Source organism: Macrobrachium nipponense, chromosome 20 (assembly GCF_015104395.2).
Source record: "Macrobrachium nipponense isolate FS-2020 chromosome 20, ASM1510439v2, whole genome shotgun sequence".
Lineage (NCBI taxonomy): Eukaryota > Metazoa > Arthropoda > Malacostraca > Decapoda > Palaemonidae > Macrobrachium > Macrobrachium nipponense.
Genome location: NC_061089.1, coordinates 66,327,807 through 66,349,838, shown reverse-complemented (window position 1 = coordinate 66,349,838; position 22,032 = coordinate 66,327,807). Strand labels below are relative to the sequence as shown.

At 37.3% G+C, this 22,032-nt stretch overlaps 1 protein-coding gene across 1 annotated transcript in view; it reads right to left on the bottom strand.

The window, feature by feature from the left end:
- LOC135220464 (protein transport protein Sec16A-like) overlaps positions 1-22,032 on the bottom strand; it is a 92,421-nt gene that overhangs the window by 27,449 nt on the left and 42,940 nt on the right. Inside the window, exons 6-11 of the mRNA XM_064257595.1 lie at positions 8,260-8,476; positions 6,258-6,326; positions 4,847-4,948; positions 1,594-1,857; positions 576-1,137; positions 16-258 (exon numbers count right to left, since the gene is read on the bottom strand). Coding sequence (XP_064113665.1) covers positions 16-258; positions 576-1,137; positions 1,594-1,857; positions 4,847-4,948; positions 6,258-6,326; positions 8,260-8,476 — 1,457 coding nt within the window. The remainder of the gene's footprint in view (positions 1-15; positions 259-575; positions 1,138-1,593; positions 1,858-4,846; positions 4,949-6,257; positions 6,327-8,259; positions 8,477-22,032) is intronic.

The window sequence follows — 22,032 nt, the reverse complement described above, 5'->3', positions numbered from 1 at the left end:
AATGAATGATATTACCTGGAAGGGAAGATTATGAGACGATCCTATAAGTACCAATTTTGATTCTTTATTTGAAAAGCTTCCCCATTCTGTTTCAGCAACAAGGTAACAAAAATGCGCAGCATGAAGTTGTCCACGAGAGGCCAAAGTTTCTCCCAAGGCCACAACAGAAGCCTTGTCACGCTGACTCTGCCCTGTTGGGTTTGAAACCATCATCGCTAAATGCTGACGCCAATTTCCCCATTGCTGTGGTGTGTAATTCTGTTGGATACAGTGTTTCATATAAAAATCCTCCTCAATTTTAATACACAATTAATTTAAAACCATTGGTTAAATCAACCTTACATTGTACAATACTGTTTTACTTAAAAAGGCCAAAAACCAATATTTTTGGAAAGCTTATCAACTTATTATAGAGTTAAAACCTTACTCAGTGGTCTGGTTACACTTCTTCAATAATCAAGCCATAATATTTTCCACTTGTTAATAAAAGAATAAGAAAGATTATCATTATCTCAATCAGAGGCTCATCACTAAATTGCTGCATAGAAGAAATATCACATGAAAGCAAAAGTTACCTTGGCTACTTCTGGTCGCTTTCCTGACAACTGCTGGAACAGCGTTAGTAAAACGTCATTGCGTGGGAGGGAATTTGAAAAGGCTGCTAATACACGGGTGTGAGTCGTACTGTCCATCTTGTAAGACAAGGCTAATGCATGACCCCAGAGACCTTCACGCATTGCGTAATCAACAGCCTCTTTCTTTCTGCCAAGGCAGAGGTACTCGGTAAATTTCTTGAGGAGTGCTACTTCATCACGGGGAGGCGGCACTGGTGTCGACTGCAACTGCATGTCAATCCCTTCATCTTGGGGGCTTCCATCTGATGACGAAACTTCTGCCGCATCATCTTCAGGAGACGAATGAGAGGCACTGTGCTGAGGCTGAGATAATCTATCTTGACCCTTGAGCAGTAGTCCAGCAACGTCCGAGCCGTACAGTTTACCGTTTTGTTTTACTAAGAGAGCCAAATACTCCCAAATTAACGTGACTGATTCCCCATCTGGAAGCGCCTGATTTTTTGCTGCCCCGGCTGCTTGCTGCTCACAGTATCTCACAACCACATCCTTGTGTGTGTCAGCACTGTAACACAAAGCAATCAAAAGCATTTTTAATTTATGATACAGTTTGCAATATCATTCATTAGAATTGGAATATCAAATCTAGGCCAAAGGCCATGCACTGGGGCCTATGAAGTCATTCAATGCTGAAAATAGTGTTGAAGCAATTGTATTAGAAAAAAAATATGAATGGAGGTCCAGTAAAAGGAATGAAAAGAGCTGCAGCTATGATCCAAAGAGACTGCAAATAGCCTTAAATAATGGATACAGTGCAGCACGAGGTACACTAACAGCACTATTGTTTTCAGGGTTTAACAATTATGCAGTTTACAATATTGTTCATAAGCAATCACACTATATGTATAAAGACTAGTTACATATATGTACACACACAATAACTGCATTGTACAGTAAATATCAAGGGTAAATAAATAAACTACATAAACACTAATTCAAACAAAAACTCTATATAACCTACAGTGTTAGTGGTCCAGGATAACTCTTCATCTGCCATATGGATCTATTCAGAGAAGCATCAATGCTGAGCATCTTCTGTACATCTCGTATCTGAACAACAGCCTTTTCACCATCTCTCGGGTCCTTGGGTAAAACGAGGAGTAGCTGGCCACCTGGAGTGAACCGAGCATTGATGTGGGGCAGGCCGTGTTGCACAGGTGTAAGACGCTGAGGTGCCTCACTAGCCGAGTCTCCACCAACTGATGGAACCCCACTTAGTTCGCCACTGAAAACAATTCAGTAATGTCACTTCAAAATAATAAAAAAATTTCAATACTGTCCTCCAAAGTTAATTTCTACCGAAATTATCATACTAAACAGGCCACAATTAGATAAAAACAATTCACAACAAACCACAGTAATCATCCAAAATTAAATATTTCTAAAAGGCATAAGAATAAATAACCAAAGACTTTTTAAGTATGTGCTGCATTTTAAAAAATTCCAAGTTTCAGTCCCTTGGTCAGGTTATTTTTGAGAGAGAAATAAAATCAAAGCTGCTAGCTATGAATGAGAAAAATATGAAAAGCATACAGTAGACTCCCAACCTATGTCTGGAATTTATTTTCAACTGCACCAGAAACACACATCACGGACCAAAGCAAGGTCAACAGAAAAGGTCTTCCAGAAACAAATACAGATGATGAATACATATTTTTAACAAATTAAGTGAATGAATACATTCAATACATAAACTCAATGGCCCTTTTATTTTATCTGATGTTTAAGAATTGATACATAAAATAGTGTCAACAATATGCAAACAAATGACTCTTTATACTGATACAATGGGAAAACAAATCCATAAAATGTGAATACTTCATGCTGACAGATCACAATTCCTTTTTATAATGAACATTTTCCCTGACATTCACCAAAGAAATCCCGAAGCATACATAATGTAGGGCAACCTTACAGAAAGGGCACTGGCTGGAGGAGCCAAAGACCAAAATAATCCAAGATTAACTGAAAGCTTAATAATCTAATTTCCTGCTCATCAGACAAATTAATAGTAACTGACTTAGTGTACAGGGACACTTACATTCAGGTCGACCTAGTATACAATCCAATTACATACTGTACTGTGAAAATTTTATATAAACTCCAAACTATTCTATGGTAATTCTTCTTAAATCTGTGATAAAAAAACATGATGAAAATTGCTTGGGCCCCTTGAATTCAAACTTACCATTATAATGAACACCAAAAGAAAACTAACTCACCATAAGGTGAAACTATATTTGACCCATTCAATAAAAAACTACCCAGCCCAATGCATTTCTATTTCCAGGATGCTTTGCAGTAACATGCTGAGTCTGCTGAAGACTCACTAAAGTTCCACATTCCTCCAGTAGTCAAAGGACTCTTATATCTACTCCTATCTATCATCCTTTCAATTATGTTTTATAGGGGAGTGGATACTCAAGAGTGAATAAAAGCTAGCCCACCACTTTCCAATAATTTGTTACCAATATTCCCATCCCAAAAATATCATCATCAATCATTCTGGAAAATTTAAGTTTCTACAATTACTGTTAATCAAATGACCATGTTAACTTATTCCTTTAATTACTATTGCCTTATTCATTCTTACTCATTTATTTATTCTTGGTAAAAAAAAGAAAACCAAACTGCATACAGATGTAGATTGTCAACAATCAGTATCGGGATCCTACCTCAACACAAACGTAGTCCAGACTGACCTTCAAATAATTTCAATTTTCCTTGTTTTTCTTCAACTTTTAGCCATTAATAGAGTATGGCATAAATAATTCTTCCTTATAGATCTTGTTCTTATAACTCCAAGTTATTCCATATACATCATAGTTCTTTATTCTTCAATTAATCAAGTCAATTATATTAAAAGACACCTAATGATAGTAAAAAAAATATTGAACATCAATATCTTAAATTCAATGAGTAAGTTAAAAGGCAATGAAAATTCCACATAAGCTGCAAGTCTACTGTACGTATCTCATTAATTAATAAAAACAAAAAGTGATAATTTGAAATAAAAGTTGAAAATCACCATTATGACAAAAAATGGTAAAATAAATTCATGATGCAAATACTGCAAATATTATCCTCAGCCTTTATCTTACAGGTGTACCTAGAGATTGAAAGAACACAGAATGAAAGTACATAAGTAAAAAAAAAAAAAAAAAAACATGAATACCAAATACTACAGAAACCATTACACCAACCATTCCAAAATAACTGTCCATACCAGGAAATCTGTCTGTACTCAACAGCCACTAAGTGCAAGCTTGCATATTTAAGTTTAAAAGAAATGTTGAAGATGGAACAAACAAGTGATATAGGCACTAACACCTTAGAGGTGGTCTACACAAATATGCCTGCAGTATGAGTTTTACATACTTTGGGTTATTATTAACTTGGGGAGTTAGCACTCCTTTCTTAACAATAAGCATAAGATGTTCAATCTACAAGGATTAGAGTATTTAAATGGACATACGAATCTGCTATGAATACATGACTGTTCTCATACTATATTCCCTTAAAAACTATCATTACTGAAGAATAATTTTCTTAAATGAGGCAGCTTGCAACAAATCCCTCTCTAATAGTTGGTCTTCCATTACCTATCTCTATAATATCAAAGTATTTTCCCAATATTTTTCAGTTTGTTTTAGCTCTTGCTGCCCTGCGCTAGAATTCCCAATATCTTTATTACATTATTAAGCTCCTCAAAACTCAAAAGTCAAGTAGCATTAACTCAATAAATTAGTATTGTGATTTATTTACACTATTATATGTACCTACAAATTACAGGTAGTCCCCGGATATTGGCTGGGGTTCCGAAAATTGATAACCGAAAATCAGCGATAATAACACCAATCCCCAGTTACAGGCACCTATAACTGGGGATCGGCGCATACTGGCGCAAAAAATTCAGTTATCGTCATCGTTAGACAAGCACCATAAAACCAAATTGCTGATAACCGGGGACTTATCTTTTAGAAAACTCGCATTAAACAATATAAGTTAATCTGTACCTCCTGTAAATATCCAAGAAGGAAATTTCTATCACAGCTTCATAACTAACTTGCGAAGATGGACAATACATCTTCAAAAGTCCTAAGCCAAACTCTCTCAAAATGATTCATTATCAGTTAAGAGAACAGCTGACAGCAGTTAGTAAATAGTAAGTACTACAGCAGCAAGATCATTGAATGAGGGCAATAACGACCCACCTGGCATAAGACTTGAGTTGGGAATATGAGCCATCTGGATAAATAGCAGAGGGCTCGTAGGCCCCCACAGACGACCGGCCATGGAAGTCTTGCATAAACTGGCTGCACATCAAATATCACACACACACAAAACACGAAAATAAAAGAAAAACAACAAAAAATTCCATCAATGCCATGCAAGCTAAGCGTTTTAATCGTGCAGTCACGAGCAAATATGAAACCCTGCTGTGAACTCATTTCTAAATAATAAAAGAAGACTATTATTGTCTCGTACCTTGTGTGAAAATATTTACATAATATCTGACATAAAAATGCAATAATACACTATGAAAAAAGATGCAAATTAAACAAAATAATGTATAAGCAGCCATCTGTGATCTTGTATTAAAATTCTCTTGCAATGCAAATGTCTAATTCTACCAATATATTTGTTTTATCATACACTGAAACATCTTAATCCGAGGACAATACTTTACAGCTCTCAAAAAATAACACATGAGCAATAACCATAATATGCATACACTAAAAATACAAAATAATAATAAAAAGAAATGTTTGAGATAAATTCATACATCTAAAATATTTTAAATTAAAAAACTTGACAAAATACCATGCCCCATTAATCCCAATGTAATGAAAATAAACTTTTAAAGTTAAGTTCCAGTTAATTGCATTAATAGACTAGAATACTCAACCCATTCAATTAATACAACAAAAACATCTACTTAAGTGAGCAAATGTTACATCAAACGAATAATTCTAAAGAAATCATTACTGTAAATCCTATCATTGCTATTACAATACGCTACCTGACTTCAATGTTAAGGGCATTAGCAGAGTGAGTACAGTTAGGAGAAGCAAACACTTAAGAGAAATTAAATATTGGAAATACTCTTACGCTATTTAATAAAGAGAAATTAAATATTGGAAATACTCTTACACTATTTAATAACATCTACATACATAATAAAAAATGCTGTACGTATTCAGTATTATCCACTCGTATCGTCATTACATCAGTTTCAGAATATGTGAATTCTAATCATTCAAAAAAACTGCTTCAACACTATGCAGAATACTAAACAACTCACTATACTGAACAATACTGTCATATACTAAAATTCCCAAAACTACAAACTACAAAAACACTACACTATCATGACATTGCAGGTATACATAAAACTCACTAGACATGAATATAAGAGGTATAAAATACAGTACAATAAAATAAAATAAGATTAAGTTCTCCCAACCAGAAAATCTAGCCAATTAAAAAAAGCAGAACAAACAAGTAAGATTATTACAAAACAAAGGTAAGTTTCAGGATTACACAACTCCACTAGTATTTACTGAGCAGTTATACGGGGGCAGAATTTTTAATGTCGACATGCTAGTAAACATACTCTTTTACCTGGAGCTATGGGGGGGCTGAGTTGCATGGCCGTAATAGTAGCCATACGGATCGTATGCCGCACGCGGACTGTTTGCAAACAATTGTACCGTGAGATCACAGCCATAACAAAATGCATTGACAACGTACATTTTGAGATTAGCAGCCACTCTACAAATGCACCAAGTCACTAAGAAGGTCATGAGAATATTTTTGGACTCCATGACTATGTGAGTACTGTACTGAACATCTTAAGTTAGAGAGATATATACTTCCTATCAATTAGCTCTCTTCCAGCATAACTGGTTACCTCAAGAGGTAATCCTTGATTGTATTCTCTGAAGACAGATTATTACTCTAACATCATTACTTACCCTTGAGTGCAAAGCTTCAAGAGATTCGATAACCTACCTACAAGGTCTAGTTCACATTTATGCTTTTAAAAGTAAAAAACAAAAAATAAAAGTTCACTGATGCAGTAGAAGAGATCTAATTCATAGCACTGCAAAAAGGTCAATCTTGGTATTGTACACCATTTATACTCTAGGTTAATCCCTAATATCTATGCTCCAAATATTATAATACATCAATGATTCTAAAAGGCTGCTCTTAAGGATATGTTTAGAACACTAACAATGAACATGTCCAATTACTGAAAAAAAAAAAAAAAAAAGGTAAGGTTACAGAAACATTTCATGATCAATTTCCCAAAATCAATCTATTAACATAGTGAGTCAGACTGACCTAAATCCAAGGTTAGTCCTTATAGGCCTCATTTTTAAAAATCATGTAACTGTATTAATAAATCTGTGATCTTAGCCACCTCTTGCTGCAAAAATCAGCCCAAGTGTCTACTAGTCATCTGACAAGCTATGAAAATTAATGTAAGAATTTTACTAGGCACAAGTTTCCAAAATAGAAAGGGTTGATGACAAATGCAGGTGCAACTAAATAGGTGTGAGGCACCTACTTAGAAAAACCCAAAGCTTCAAACAGTTACAATCTAACTCGTCACAGAATCACAGACGAATTATCTACATCAATAGAGAATCTGGGGAAAAATGAATAAAATGTGCTTTACTACCGGGAAGGAGAGCTCTGATAGCCAAACTTCCAATGAAATGACAATCACTCATACTTAATCAATTGGATTTCACATCGAACTACTTGGTTACTCCGTCCTTGTTCATCTCAATTCTCTAACTCCTGGATAATGGTCAGCCCCAATAGCTTTTTAAGGTTCAGGAACCTACAGTACGTAAAACAACACTAATCACGCTACCTAACCATCTTCATTCTCACTCATGCAATACTATTGTTGCCAACACAGGGAAAGATAATGTTCAACTAAGACATATGGTGCAGGAAACTGGTATATAATCTAAATTACGCAGAACGTGGGAACTGACAATTCAGGACTGGCAAGTGTCAAATAAAAAGGGGAATTCATGCCATATAATAAAATGTAATGCATTCTCAAAAATAAGCAAACATAAAACCAGTAAAAAAACTCAAAAGCTAATTAAAAATTACAGTAATACTTTATATTCTGACCTCCTATTATGTAAATATACTTGTGAACATAATACACACTAATTGTTCAGACTGCTAAACACAAAACCCTCTTGCAACCATACACAGTAATACATAAGCTACCTGAAAACTTCAAAAACTAAACTGCAAAACTTCAGACTATTTGGTTTCACATGTATGGCAATGCAACACTTATTCCACATGTATAAATATACTGTTCACAATGAATATACTGTATTTAAATTCAACAAATGAACTTAATATTAAAGTTTAGCACCATGCAATTACAATAACCAGATAATTTCATCTGGCTAATTTAACTGTGGGGATGCAACTGCCATTTCATAAGTAGTAATTCATTCCATTGCTATAAGAAGTTTTTTAGTTTAGAGTTTAGTTTTTTCAGTCTCGTTAAATAACGCTTGGAAAAGCTCACTCCACTCTCACAATTCAGGGAACAAAAACTATGAATTAGTATTTCAAGACTCACCTACTGATGGACTTCTTAAGCTCGTCATTGACCGAAGATCGGCCTGAGTGGATGCTGGTCCTATCATCGTAAAAAGACTCGTGGGACTGATATGCGTGCCCATACTGTTTCATCCACTGCCGATAGTACTCCTTATAGTAGGGATGACCCTGGTAATATTGGTAGTAGTAGTGGTATTGGTCATACAACTCTCGTGACCCGTAAGAATCATCGTAACCTGGAACGGAAGAATTGCCCTGAATATTCCAGCAAGATTTTGGACCTGTGTTGATATGCATTAATATTATTTTTTTTTTTCTTGCTCTATCACAGTCCTTCAATTCGACTGGATGGTATTTATAGTGTGGGGTTCCGGGTTGCATCCTGCCTCCTTAGGAATCCATCACTTTTCTTACTATGTGCGCCCGCCATTTCTATTATTATTATTATAATAATTATTATTATTTTTATTATTATTATTATTATTCACATAATGCAACCCTACTCATATGGAACAAGGCCCAGGGAACACTGACTTGAAATTCAAGCTTCAAGATAATTATTATCATTATTACTATTATATTATTATCATCATCATTCAGATGATGAACCCTACTCATATGGAACAAACCCACAGGGGCCATTGACTTGAAATTCAAGCTTCAAAGAATATGGTTTTCATTAAGAAATACGAGTAGATAAAGGAATATACAGACTTGACACAAAAAAATTTTGGACTCTACTGCATGGTTACCTTGAGAAAACTTCATACCTTGTCTCCACTTGGAAATGGATGAATAACCATATACCAGAACAGGAGGAACTCTAAGCAAATTCATTCAGGTCTGTGACTTACAAAAATTTTACAGTAATCAAATGCAATAGAATATGCATAAGAAAGTTATTTTCATTAGTGTTCAGAATAACTTTTTTGGATCAGATAAACACAGTTACTACGATTGCATTTTGAGGAATTTTCAAACAATTCATTCAAATGATTGATTGCACTAACTAAATTATGACAATGACTGTTTAGAAATAGTAGTTTTATTACTGTGTGCAAAGCAGTGATCCTCCAAGTTTTTTCACCCCCCCCCCCCTCCACGGTATTTTACAATTAAGAGAAAAAAAAAGTGTAGAACACCGTTTTTGAAATTATTCATATGCCATTGTTCATATCACATTTCTTTCATTCATCTGTGTAAGCACTTCAAGAAAAATGAAAATTGCATAAACATCACTGAGGTGAATCACTGCAACAGGTGTTGTCCAATGCCATAATGCAGCATCTGAGAATGATAAATGGACGAAGGGAGGTGGTGAGAAGTACTTCCTTCCCTGTCATTCTCACTCTCCCTGACCATAAGGCAAACCCGCAAAGCTTACACCACACACACCACTAATCTTTCCCAGAAACCAATACCCCTAAGTTCCTGGAGCACTCTCACTGTCTGTAATGCATTCTCTCTCTCTCTCTCTCTCTCTCTCTCTCTCTCTCTCTCTCTCTCTCTCTCTCTCACATGCTCTTCCGGTTGCAGGTTCCATGCACTTGTGGATTTCAAGAATGCAACACTTCCTGAATGCAGTTTAACCATTTGCAAAGCTAACTTTTTAACAATTAAATGACAGGTTCTTCTTTTACATATAATTTCATCCCATTATGTAACATGAAATTATTTAGCAACTTGTCAATACATAAATTATTTTAACAACACACACAGTAACTGAGCCAACTTTTAATATTTAACTTTATAATTTTAAATCACTTTAATCAGAAAAACAAAAATCATAAAACTAATAAGCTATTCAAATTAATAATTCAGAAAACATGCCTCTCATTAAGAACACTGCAGCACTTCCTGAAAACTTACAACAAAACGGGACAGAAAACCTCAAACGAGCTCAAACCTCACAACCCATTCTTCCTTCCCTCCCAACCCCAACGAAAAGGTAGTCCCGTTCTGCTGGGTAATTCCTGCACCCCTCCTCAACATCAGGTGTCCGGAAAAGAAAAAAAAAACTCAAGCTTGCGCAACCACAAGTGGCCATGAAAATAAAAGAGCTCACATTTGCTTCTTTTTATGATAGTAATGATGGAAGGATTATTGAGACAAAAAATGTAAAATAGCTTTTATTACACAGTAAGACCTTGGCTATCTGAGGCCAGAAGGGACTACTGGAAATTCTTTGACAGAAGTCCAATCTTTTTCCAGGAATTTCTTGAGGCCAAAATCCTGGGATTTCCAGACACAGTCCTTAAAAATGACTTATTTTCCTGATGCTATTCTCCTCGCATTTCAATATAGTTTGATCTATTATAATTTTTCTTATTAAGACCTCTTAATTTTTTCTGTAATTCCCTTTAACTTTGCTTACTTCCTTATGAGCACCACATTCTTTGGATAGATAGATAGATTCATAGATTTTTAGCCATACACATCAAGCACTGGGGTAACTAAGGCTGTTCAGCGCTGAAACGGGAATCGACAGTGAAAATGTTTGAAAAGTGTAACACGAGGAAAACCTCAAAGCAGTTGCACTATGAATCAATTGTTAGGAGAGGGTAGAAAGGAATGTGGAAGAAAGAATATGAATGGAGGTACAGTAAAAAAGGACTGAAAGGGGTCACAGTCAGGGGCCGAAAGGACGCTGCAAAGAACCTTAAGTCATGCTTACATTGCGCCGCATGAGGTGCACTGACAGCACTAATATTCTTTGGAAGTTTGAATCTCATGTCAATGGCCCCTTTGGTGGGCTTGTTCCTATGAATAGGGTTCATTCTGAATTAAAAAAAAAAAAAAAAAAAGTATACCCCAAGAAAGATATATCTCACTCAACCTTAGAAGTTTGTTTGAACCAGTGTAAACCAAGACCTTGAAGGCCCATACCTACAGGGCACCCCCATCCACCATCATCATCATGCCCACAGAAGACAAGAGGTCCAAAGGTCCGAGTCCTTCCACAGCAATACTTTTTCTTCTTTCCTTTTCTTTTTAAATCCTTATCTTTCTGTTTTTGCATTTTTTTTTCAATAATGACATGACTCAGGGACATTTGACTGCATTAATCACAAGACAAGGATTTTTTTTTTGCATTTTTTGTTAATTAAAGACAAGATTCAGGGATATTTGACTGCATTAATAACATGACAATGATATTTTTTGCATTTTTTTTTTATTATTAAAGACAGAACTCACGGACACTGGACTGCATTAATAACAAAACACAGATGCGCACTACGCAGAACATTTTAAATGTGATAAGGCATCTTTTTTTACCAAGCTACTATTACGAAAGACGACACAACAGGGGCTTCCCATGTACTTAACTCGGAACGGGAGAGAGAGAAGAGATAGAGAGAGAGGAGGAGAAGAGAGAGAGAGGAGAGATAGATAGAGAGATGATAGAGAGTCCACGCAAACAAGCAATAACAACAAAAAAAAAAAAAAAAAAAAAAAAAAAAAAAACACTATTAGCGCTGGATGGAATACTGTATATAATAATATTAAAGGTACGGCAGCCACACCCAAAATACATTACCTGATAACTAACTGTATACGTAGCCCATACGTAATGTGCCTTAACCCACATTCACACAAACAACTAACATCAACATCAGAGACAAGCAAGCATTCCTATCCGATTACGAAATAACTCATCCCTAGTCTCGACATTAACTGGTAAGAACCTCATGTGATGTACTTCTACACCGTAGTTCGCAGAATTACGGGAACAGTCTACGAAGTGGCAACACTTCCCCCACACACGGAAATCATTAACTGGCAACCGTTTCCTCTTGAACGAGGTCGGGACTACGTACACACAGCGGTTAAGTTTCCAAGGATAGGAACTTCGAGACAAATGTTCACGATAATTAATATTTACACGAAGAAGGCCACAATACAAGACACCTTGCGACAATCGTGAAGTGCATGAAGGCACAGGAGAATTAAAATAAAATTACAAGATTCTAAGCTAACGCAAGCAAAATAGGTAGAGAAGCTGAAGAAAATATAAAAAAATACTTTTTTTTAATGACTCGCAGTCGTGCAGTCAACCAAACAATCTTATTCCTACAATCTATACGAACGCTTTCGTGACCTGTCCAAATCTATAAATTCTATACGATATAAAATCTATATACATATATAGACTGTATATATAAATATGGCTAGCACAACTAATATCGTTGAAAGTCGAGACGAAAGCGAGACAATATATCACGATCATTTTTCTTCCATGTTTTCCTGCTTCCTAACATAACCGGTTCTTGGACACACACACACACACACACACACAGAGAGAGAGAGAGAGAGAGAGAGAGAGAGAGAGAGAGAGAGAGAGAGAGATTTACAGTTACAACACGGAAGACGACCCCCGCCCATAACAGTATAGTACTATTCACTGTCATGGACACAGAATCCACACTGAATAGGTTGCCGAGCTGAAACGCGGAAGCGAAACAAAGTGAAACAACGTAAAATGGAAAACAACAACGCTTAGTGGGAGGGGGAAGGGGGAGGGAGGAAAGGCTGAATCAGCAGGTGTATAATACAGAAAACTAGTTCAACGTCCTCTCTGTCTCGCTCAAGTCTTTGCAAGGCTGGTTTTGTATTCTGTTTCGTCTCAACTAAAAAGTGGACATGCAAGCCTTTAGCCTTTAGCCTGATCCTGCCTCTCTCTCTCTCTCTCTCTCTCTCTCTCTCTCTCTCTCTCTCTCTCTCTCTCTCTCTCTTCGCCTACTGACACACATATACGTACAAGCCCGTTCGAACCCCTCCCTGACTTCCACCATTATTTCTTCTTCTTCTTCTTCTTCTTCGTCTTCTTTTTCTTCCATCTTTCTTCGTTCACACCCGGCTTCCACATCAGCAGCTTCCCTAACCCCCCTTCCCCCTACACTCTCCCCCCCCGCCCCCACCATGGAATGACACCCTACCCCCTCTATCAGGACTGGAACTAGCGGACTGGACAGCGAATTATGAACTGGATAGCAGAAGATAGACGCACGTACACGCGCACACACAAAAACAGCTAAAAGAATAATCATACACTGGAGTGATGAGCTAAACAATGAGAGAGAGAGAGAGAGAGAGAGAGAGAGAGAGAGAGAGAGAGAGAGAGAGAGCCAGCCTTTATGAGCATATGCTCTTTACGGAGAAGTTTCACACAGCGTCTGCCATGGTAACTGATCAATGAGAGGTGAGTCATTCTCTCTCTCTCTCTCTCTCTCTCTCTCTCTCTCTCTCTCTCTCTCTCTCTCTCTCCATACGCATAACGGAAACAATTAAACGTTCTTGAACACACACACAACAAACTATACAAGACAAGACATAAGGGAGGTAAGAGTAAGTCCTAATATTTATCAAAATTATACCAACGACAAAAATATATATTACAAAATATAAAAATATATCACTACTGTTTATGTCAAAGTTGACGACATCTAAGGACATCAAAGCCATATATTATTATGTCCTTTTACGAATACTATACGTGAGTTCCTATTCGCTAAGTCTTGTATATTGGTGGTAACACAGTATAGTCTACTTTCACGTATATAAATAATCTTTGTGACCTATGTTACGGTTAATGTAGCGTATTATCATGAATATAAATGATCTTTGTAACATTCTATCTTTGTAACCTATGCTGGGGTTAGTACTCGTATTATACTATCATGTATAAGAACAATACAATTCGAGAAAAAGTACAGAATGGCCAACCGCCGGGACCTGTGAGGTCATTCAGCGCTGAAACGGAAACTGACAGTAAATGGCTTGGAAATCTCAAAGCAGTTGCACTATGAATAAATTGTTAGGGGAAAGTGGCCAAGTAAGGTGGAATAGAGAGAATATAAAAGGAGGTACAGTAAAAGGAACGAAAAGGGGTTGCAGCTAGGGGTCGAAGAAGAACCTTGAAGTAATGCCTACAGTGCATGGCACGAGGTGCACTGACGGATGAACGGGTAACTATTAGAATACGAATAAAATGTGTGTACTTATATAATATCTATAACTATATATATATATAATATCGTATATATATATCTTCTATATATATTATATAGATCATAAGCGCAATACCACGGGAAATGATAGACAGGAATCCAAGCGCTTTCGTCTTTATTCAGACATCGTCAGTAGCTCCTTGACGATGTCTGAATAAAAGACGAAAGCGCTTGGATTCCTGTCTATCATTTCCCGTGGTATTCGCTTATTTATGAAGTCACGTGCATCTACTGTGATTTTTTAAGCATATATATATAATATATATATATTATATATATATATTATATATATATATATGATAGAGAGAGAGAGAGAGAGAGAGAGAGAGAATCATGCAAACATAGTCTACATACCTCAATTTATTAATCATCTGGTTTATATATATGAAACATATGTATATATGTATATGAATATCTATGTATATAATACTATATATCTATATATATATATATAGATTATTATGAATATAATATAATATTATATATATATATATATATATTATATTTATTATATATATATATAGAGAGAGAGCAGAAGAGAAGAGAGAGGAGGAGATAGAGAGAGAGAGATAGAGAGAGAGAGAGAGACCCATTCCCCTTCTAAACTGCAGCTAAAAAATAGTAAAAAAAAATATATCACTGAAATATAAATATATATTAAAATATATATCCTAACTATTGAAGTTCACGTAGACATCTTCCAGAAAACCTGTACAAAGCAGAACAAAATGAAGCAATGTTTGCAGACATCAACACGACGAAAGCAACTTCTTCTTCCCGCTGCAGGGCTTCGGTTTTTTTTTTCAATATCCTATTTTGTTCCTTACACAAAAGCACTTATGAATTTTTTATTTGTTTTTTATTCGGAGCGTTATGGGAGATGACAAATACTGACAAACCGCTTCTACTTAATTGATCAGAAATAAATGAAATAAATAAATAAAATGTCAATTGTGTTGAGAGAGGAGAAGAGGAGAGAGAAGAGAGTGGGGGGGGGGGGGGGGGGGAGAGGGAGCAGAGAGAGGAGAGAGAGAGAGGATTGAGAGAGAGAGAGAGAGAGAGAGATATTCTTGATGCCATTTTTGAACAGATTGGTCTTAGTATACCGGAAAAGAGAGAGAGAGAGAGAGAATTTTTTTACTGCCATTTTTAAACATATTGGTCTTTAGTATGCTGGAGTAAACACACACACACACACACACACACACACACACAGAGAGAGAGAGAGAGAGAGAGAGAGAGAGAGAGAGAGAGAGAGAGAGAGAGAGAATATTTTACAGCCATTTTTGAACAGATTGGTCTGGCAGTCTGGTGGAGTAAAGCTGAAATCACAAGTGGCTAACTTTTTAAAACGGCAAATTGAGCTGCCAAACATCTGTCGTAACCTGTGTGGTTATTTATCGTAGCAGGTGTGGCGAACAGATGCTCGGAATGCATACCTGAGCGTATTATACATATTTCATCCTTTTAAACTATTCATGATGCTCAAGATTCCGGTTCGTTTTTAGTATTAATACTTCCCATAGCTTAAGATTGAGAATAGAAAGGATTTCTAGAAATACTTAAAATAATTTTTTTTTTAGTTTAATGTACAGCTTAAATATGTTCAAGTTATCAGCTGATTTTACATCTGGGCTAATTAGCATGTGTAACAAGTGTGCAGAAAGTGGCTGGCTTCCGCAGTTAGGAGACACATACCTGCCACTGCTGTTAGGAGTGGAATAGCATATGGAAATCAGGCCAGGGGCCATGCGCTGGGCCCTACGAGGTCATCCAGCTATATTAGGAGAGGGTGAATAGCAAGGTGGAAGAGGTAATATGAATGGAGGTACAGTAAAGTGAATAGAAAGGGTTGCACCTTGAGGCGGTAGGGACGCTTCAAAGAACCTTAAGTAATGCCTACAGTGCACTGCGTGAGGTGTACTGACGGCACTAACCCCCTTAAAGGGGGCAACTGCTGGTAGTAGGCGCAGTGGAATTAGGAAGACTTTTCGTCAATTGAGAGAGAGAGAGAGAATGTTATTAGGAGTATTCAGGACTTCAAATATATAACAAAAATAACTATTGAGGCACAAGTTGACACTCCCAGCCCCCAGTGAATAAACTTCTCACTCGTGAAATATCACATTCCTAATTTGTATACAAAAGGGCTCTCCATACATAATACAACACAGTAATAATTAGGAAGAAAAGGACGAAGGAAGACGAAGTAAATAGGCAATACGTGGTCCCTTCCCCCCCAACCCCCTTTCCGACCCCGACCTAAAATTCCACTAATGATGATGTAAACAATACCACTACCATTCTCGTAACACTAGACAAAAACAATTTTTTCCCCGTCACGTGCTTACGAAATGTCGCCCCCCCCCCCCCCCACCCGTCCCCGAAACACACCCCGAAAGGGTAGCCATTCTTAGCGTAAGGTTATGGTCAAGGTCACGAGGTCACTACCCTTGGTAACATTTGAGACGGGTCCATTAGTGGGGTATATATCCCCTTCGAAATATGACACTTCTCTGCTTCTTGTTCGAAGATATGGCGAAAGTTCAAAGTTGTTCACATAAACAATGTAAACAAATAGGCGATCTCCTACCTACATTACTTAAGCACAATGGGTTATTACCTTTCTGCCAAGCCAATTGTGAAGACAAAGTGACATCATACACTGACGGACGGACACAGACAGACAGTGAGTGACTGATCAGACAGACAATCTCCCTTCGTTTCAAATCTATGAATGATGGTCCAACTTTATATAGCCTGACTGAAATCCTTTCAAGTTTGAGAGAATTACAACGGCAAAGCAAGCGTGGCATCTATATTTTCTGTACGTTCATGGTCAAGGTCGCTACTTCTGATGGCATCTCTCAGCTCAAAACCCCAAGGCAAAATCTAAAGTTCCACGCAGACAAAGATACTGTCCCTGCATATAAGTCTACGCATGACGGTACCAATTTACAAAGATTGACTGACATCCTTTCTTTTTATATAGATTTTTGCCATTATGCCAAGCACTGGGGCAACCAAGGCCATTCAGCGCCGAAATGGAAATTGACAATAAATAGGTATGAAATGTGTAACTGGAGGAAAACTTCAAAGCAGTTGCACTCTTAAACAATAGTTAGGAAAGGGTGGACGGACAGTAAGATGGAGGAAAGGGAAGATGAATTAGCGGGACAGTAAAAGGAACGAAGAGTGTTTGTAGCTGGGGGACGAAAAGGACGCTGCACACAACCTTAAGTAATGCCTACAGTGCACCGCATGAGGTGCACTGGCGGCACTACCCCCCTTACAAAGCGGGGAAAGAGTGACGCTGAAAAGATAAACGCCATAGAGAATGACGGGCGGCCAGACGCACATATAAAAACGAGAAGAAAACCTTCACGAGGATATTTAGGCTAGCCAGATAAGATGTCAGTACCTTACAGTTCATAAAGACAAAAGACAGACAACAGACAGACGATCCCTCTCTTCACGCTCACCTACGCATGACGAGAGAAGAGTTGCGACGACAAGGTAGGCGTAACAAGACGCACTCAGGGGCAGAGAGAGAGAGAGAGAGAGAGAGAGAGGGGATGAGAGAGAGAGAGAGAGAGAGAGAGAGAGAGAGAGAGAGAGAGAGAGAGAGAGAGATTGTTTTTAAAAAAAGAGAGGCTGCGTTTGTCATTCAAGAGAAAAATTATAATTTAACAAAATGAGAAACTGCATTTAAGTGTGTGAGAGAGAGAGAGAGAGACGAGAGAGAGAGAGAGAGAGAGAGAGAGAGAGGAGAGGAGAGGAGATTGTTTTTAAAATAAGAGAGGCTGCGTTTGTCATTCAAGAGAAAAATTATAATTTAACAAAATGAGAAACTGCATTTAACTGTGTGTGTGAGAGAGAGAGAGAGAGAGAGAGAGAGAGAGAGAGAGAGAGAGAGAGAGAGAGAGAGAGAAATTCTACGCATGACTCTTACAAGTATTAATTATTCGCGGTTACTTGAAGCATAGCACAAAAATTCTCACGTGCGTAACAAGGCCACCGCTCACGATGTCTCCTCTGATGGACTAATAAATTAGTATTTGAGACATCCTAATCCTTGTAACTCCTCCTGGCACTCTTACGGCATGATCCCCTTTATTGAGCCACCTTGCATCCTATTCGGGATTGAGACCAAAACAATTTCTTTCGATATCTGTTACGATTGATATTCGAATCTGCAGCACGGGGATTAGATCTCGACAAGGTAATCTCCCCCCTTCCCCCACCAACAATCTCCTGGAATCCAGTTTTAATAGTAAAACCACACATACGCAATACGGGCAGATAACGGCAGTCTACTAATATCAACAGGTACTTTCCTCTCTCTCTCTCTCTCTCTCTCTCTCTCTCTCTCTCTCTCTCTCTCTCTCTCTCTCTCAAAACTAACCAAGCATTACAAGCAGATAACGGCATCCTACCATCTTCAACAGCCAACCGTCCTATATATTCTACAACCGCCACCAAAATAGTCACTTATCATGCGACAACGCTACACGAACCGTTTGATGAGAGAGAGAGAGAGAGAGAGAGAGAGAGAGAGAGAGAGAGAGAGAGAGAGAGAGAGAGAGAGATTCTTCTCCATATCCGACACCACAAGACTTGAAGATTATGCACTAATCGCCACTGATAATGGAATACGTAAAACGAAGTTCTCTTTACTTTATGATAATAAACCGAGAATAATCGAATCAAGATTTGTGGGATAACATAGCACACAAATTATTTCAATTTCATGACGACTTATGCTACGTTGACCTAAAACCACTCCACTTACAGCTAGCCTGACATTTAACTCTTCTACTGCGTGTTTCTTGAACAATTTTAATAAACTAGTAAGAACTGGTTTTAGGAAGCAGTATTTTTTTTAGTTAACTCTACAAAATCAACTGGTGTCCTTTATACACTTTTATACAAGCTTTACATTGGTTAAATTCGCCATGGGTTACTAAGGTGTTTCTTTTCCACATAACTGCACAGGACTGATAACAATAGGAGAAACTGACTGCATAGAAACACCTTGCCTCCAATAGCAAGCATTCTTTTCTTCCTTTTTCCTTTAAATCTTCAATTAAAAACCCTTATGGAAAGAGTCAACAGATAATAGAGAGAGAGAGAGAGAGAGAGAGAGAGAGAGAGAGAGAGAGAGAGAGAGAGAGAGAGAGAGAGAAATTGTATTAAAAAAAGACTGCGTATATCATTTAAGAGAAGGGGAAACAGACTGCTGAGAGGAATACAAGTAATAGGAAAAAGGGTAAAATATGAGGGAATAGTCTACGTACACAGGGAGACATTATAGGAACAGGTGACAAAATTAAATGAGTAAACAGCCTTCAAAAACTGAAACCCAACTAAAGTGTGCTGAAGAACTTTGGGACATTTCCCTTTCACTTTCCATGACTATGTCCCACATTCCTCCAGCAGAGACGGAAATCAGGACTGGATCTACAAGGAAAGAGGTGAATCGTTCATACCAAAGAGAAATTATAATTAGCCCTCTAAACATCATGTGGAGATTCCTCAAGAACGTAATGGGGATATTTAGGTATAAATGCTTGTGGTTATCACGCAAGCCACATTAGAGTCAAACAGTGGTTGGCTCTGGGAGAGAGAGAGAGAGAGAGAGAGAGAGAGAGAGAGAGAGAGAGAGAGAGAGAGAGAGAGAGAATCTGAGGACGAGTAACACGTATTATGTGCATGTAAGCCACATTTTGAGGTCAAAGAACTGTTTTGGAGAGAGAGAGAGAGAGAGAGAGAGAGAGAGAGAGAGAGAGAGAGAGAGAGAGAGAGAGAGAGAATGCTGGACATGTGCTTGTACTTGAATTGACTTATTGTGTACAGTATCACCTTAAAAAATACAAGAATACTGAATGATCATACAACTATTTACAATCATAAACATATCTTTCAATTTATGAATAAACACAACAGCACACTTACAAACTTCAGACACTACTCGACGCTTACAAAACGATTTCACCAACAAACGAATAAAAACAAAACTTGACCGAAGAGGCCAAGTGGCATTTAAACAACTCTATTGTGACACTGACGACGAGGAAAGGGCAGAAATTAAGGCCAGGCCGCGTCCAGTGACATCAAAGGCATTAATTTAGTCTCATCTGTCCTGCAGTCAGGAGAGAGAACTGAACTGAAAGTGTAGACAGAGTTGCGCTACAAAGCAACTGTTTATAAGAGGCTGGAAAGTCAGATGGAAGAGAATATGAACGGAGGTACAGTAAACAAAGGAATGGTAGGGGTTGCAGCTAGGGGCCGAATAGACGCTGCTAAGACCCTTGAGTAATGCCTCATAATATTTCTTTATGGCCTCAGATCCCACACTTTTTTTCTGAGGTATGCTGACGCATTTTTTTGATACGCTTAGTCACTCGAGCTACAAGTAACGCGAAGCTGTCGAGGAAGAGAATTCTCCAGCACACAAGACAAGTTAACAAAGACTGTTTGTTATACTGTTGGTCTAATTTTTAATTAAAAAAGTAATTTTACTTCTGAAAGTGGCCTCAGGTCATAAAACCCCTTTTTACGGATGCTTTTCCATATAAAAGTTTTACGTATATATAAAAATATTTCTAAATAATATATATATATATAATTAATTAAATTGTTAAAACAAGATACGTCTCAAGTTAAAGGCCCATTAAAACACACTGGTTTAAAGCGGAGGACTATATTTCGGGGTCTGATTATCACCCTTATCACTGCTTGATAAGGGAGCTGCTATAGTCATGCCACCGAAATACAGTCCTTAGCTTAAACCAGTGTGTTTTATATATATATATATAATCTATATATATATATATAGATATATGAAACCAAATAAACGTAATAAACACTTTTATTGAACCAAGGCCAGCAACTTGTTTTGGTGGTCTAAAGTGGATATTTCACTGGACTTGAAATTGTTGAGTTTTCAAAGAGGTCTCCCCGCCCCCACAAAAGAATCCTGTGTATCCATAAAAGAAACTTCATCTGCATTTGGGACTAACAGGCGGTAAACACTTCATTTTTTAAATGTTTTGGTAATTTAAAAGTGGATATCCTACCTCATTTAAACATAGACATCCGAAAGTCACCTCAGGTCACAAATCCACTGCTTTGTGGAGGTTTCTTCCCATAAAAAGTAAACAATAACCGATATGTGCTTGGAACCATACAAACGCGGCAAAGGCGCCTTTTTTTAATCTTTGTACCGGGGCGGGCAACTTGCTTTAGGCTCCCACAATAAAATGCGCGTAGCTGGGTATACATCATAACACGTTCAGAAGCGGCCACTTCAACTTCGGCTAATGAAGACAGGTGCATTATTGTTATCATTATTAGTTTTGGAAAAGTAGATCCACAATCGTATGTCTGGTTGATTTTGCTATTTGAAATATAAAGCTTTATATTTTAAATAACAAAATCAACCAGACATACGATGGTGGATTTACTTTTCCATTTTATTGACTGGTGTGATTATGAGTTGTCTTTGGAATATTCCTTTTCCCAGTACTAGTTGGATGTACGGACAATAATAAAAAAGAAAAATCCTAAGCTCATAAGAGTTGTTTTCAAAGAGGATTTCAACACCGTAGCGGTAAGGAAACCACAAATTCATTTGTATTTTTCCTAGCTATCTACTACCTCGAACTACTTGAATCACCTCTTAATTTGATTTTAATTACACAAATTTTTGGCATTATGCCAAGCACTGGGGCAACTAAGGCCAGTCAAAGCTAAAACGGAAATTGAAAGAAAAAAAAAAAAAA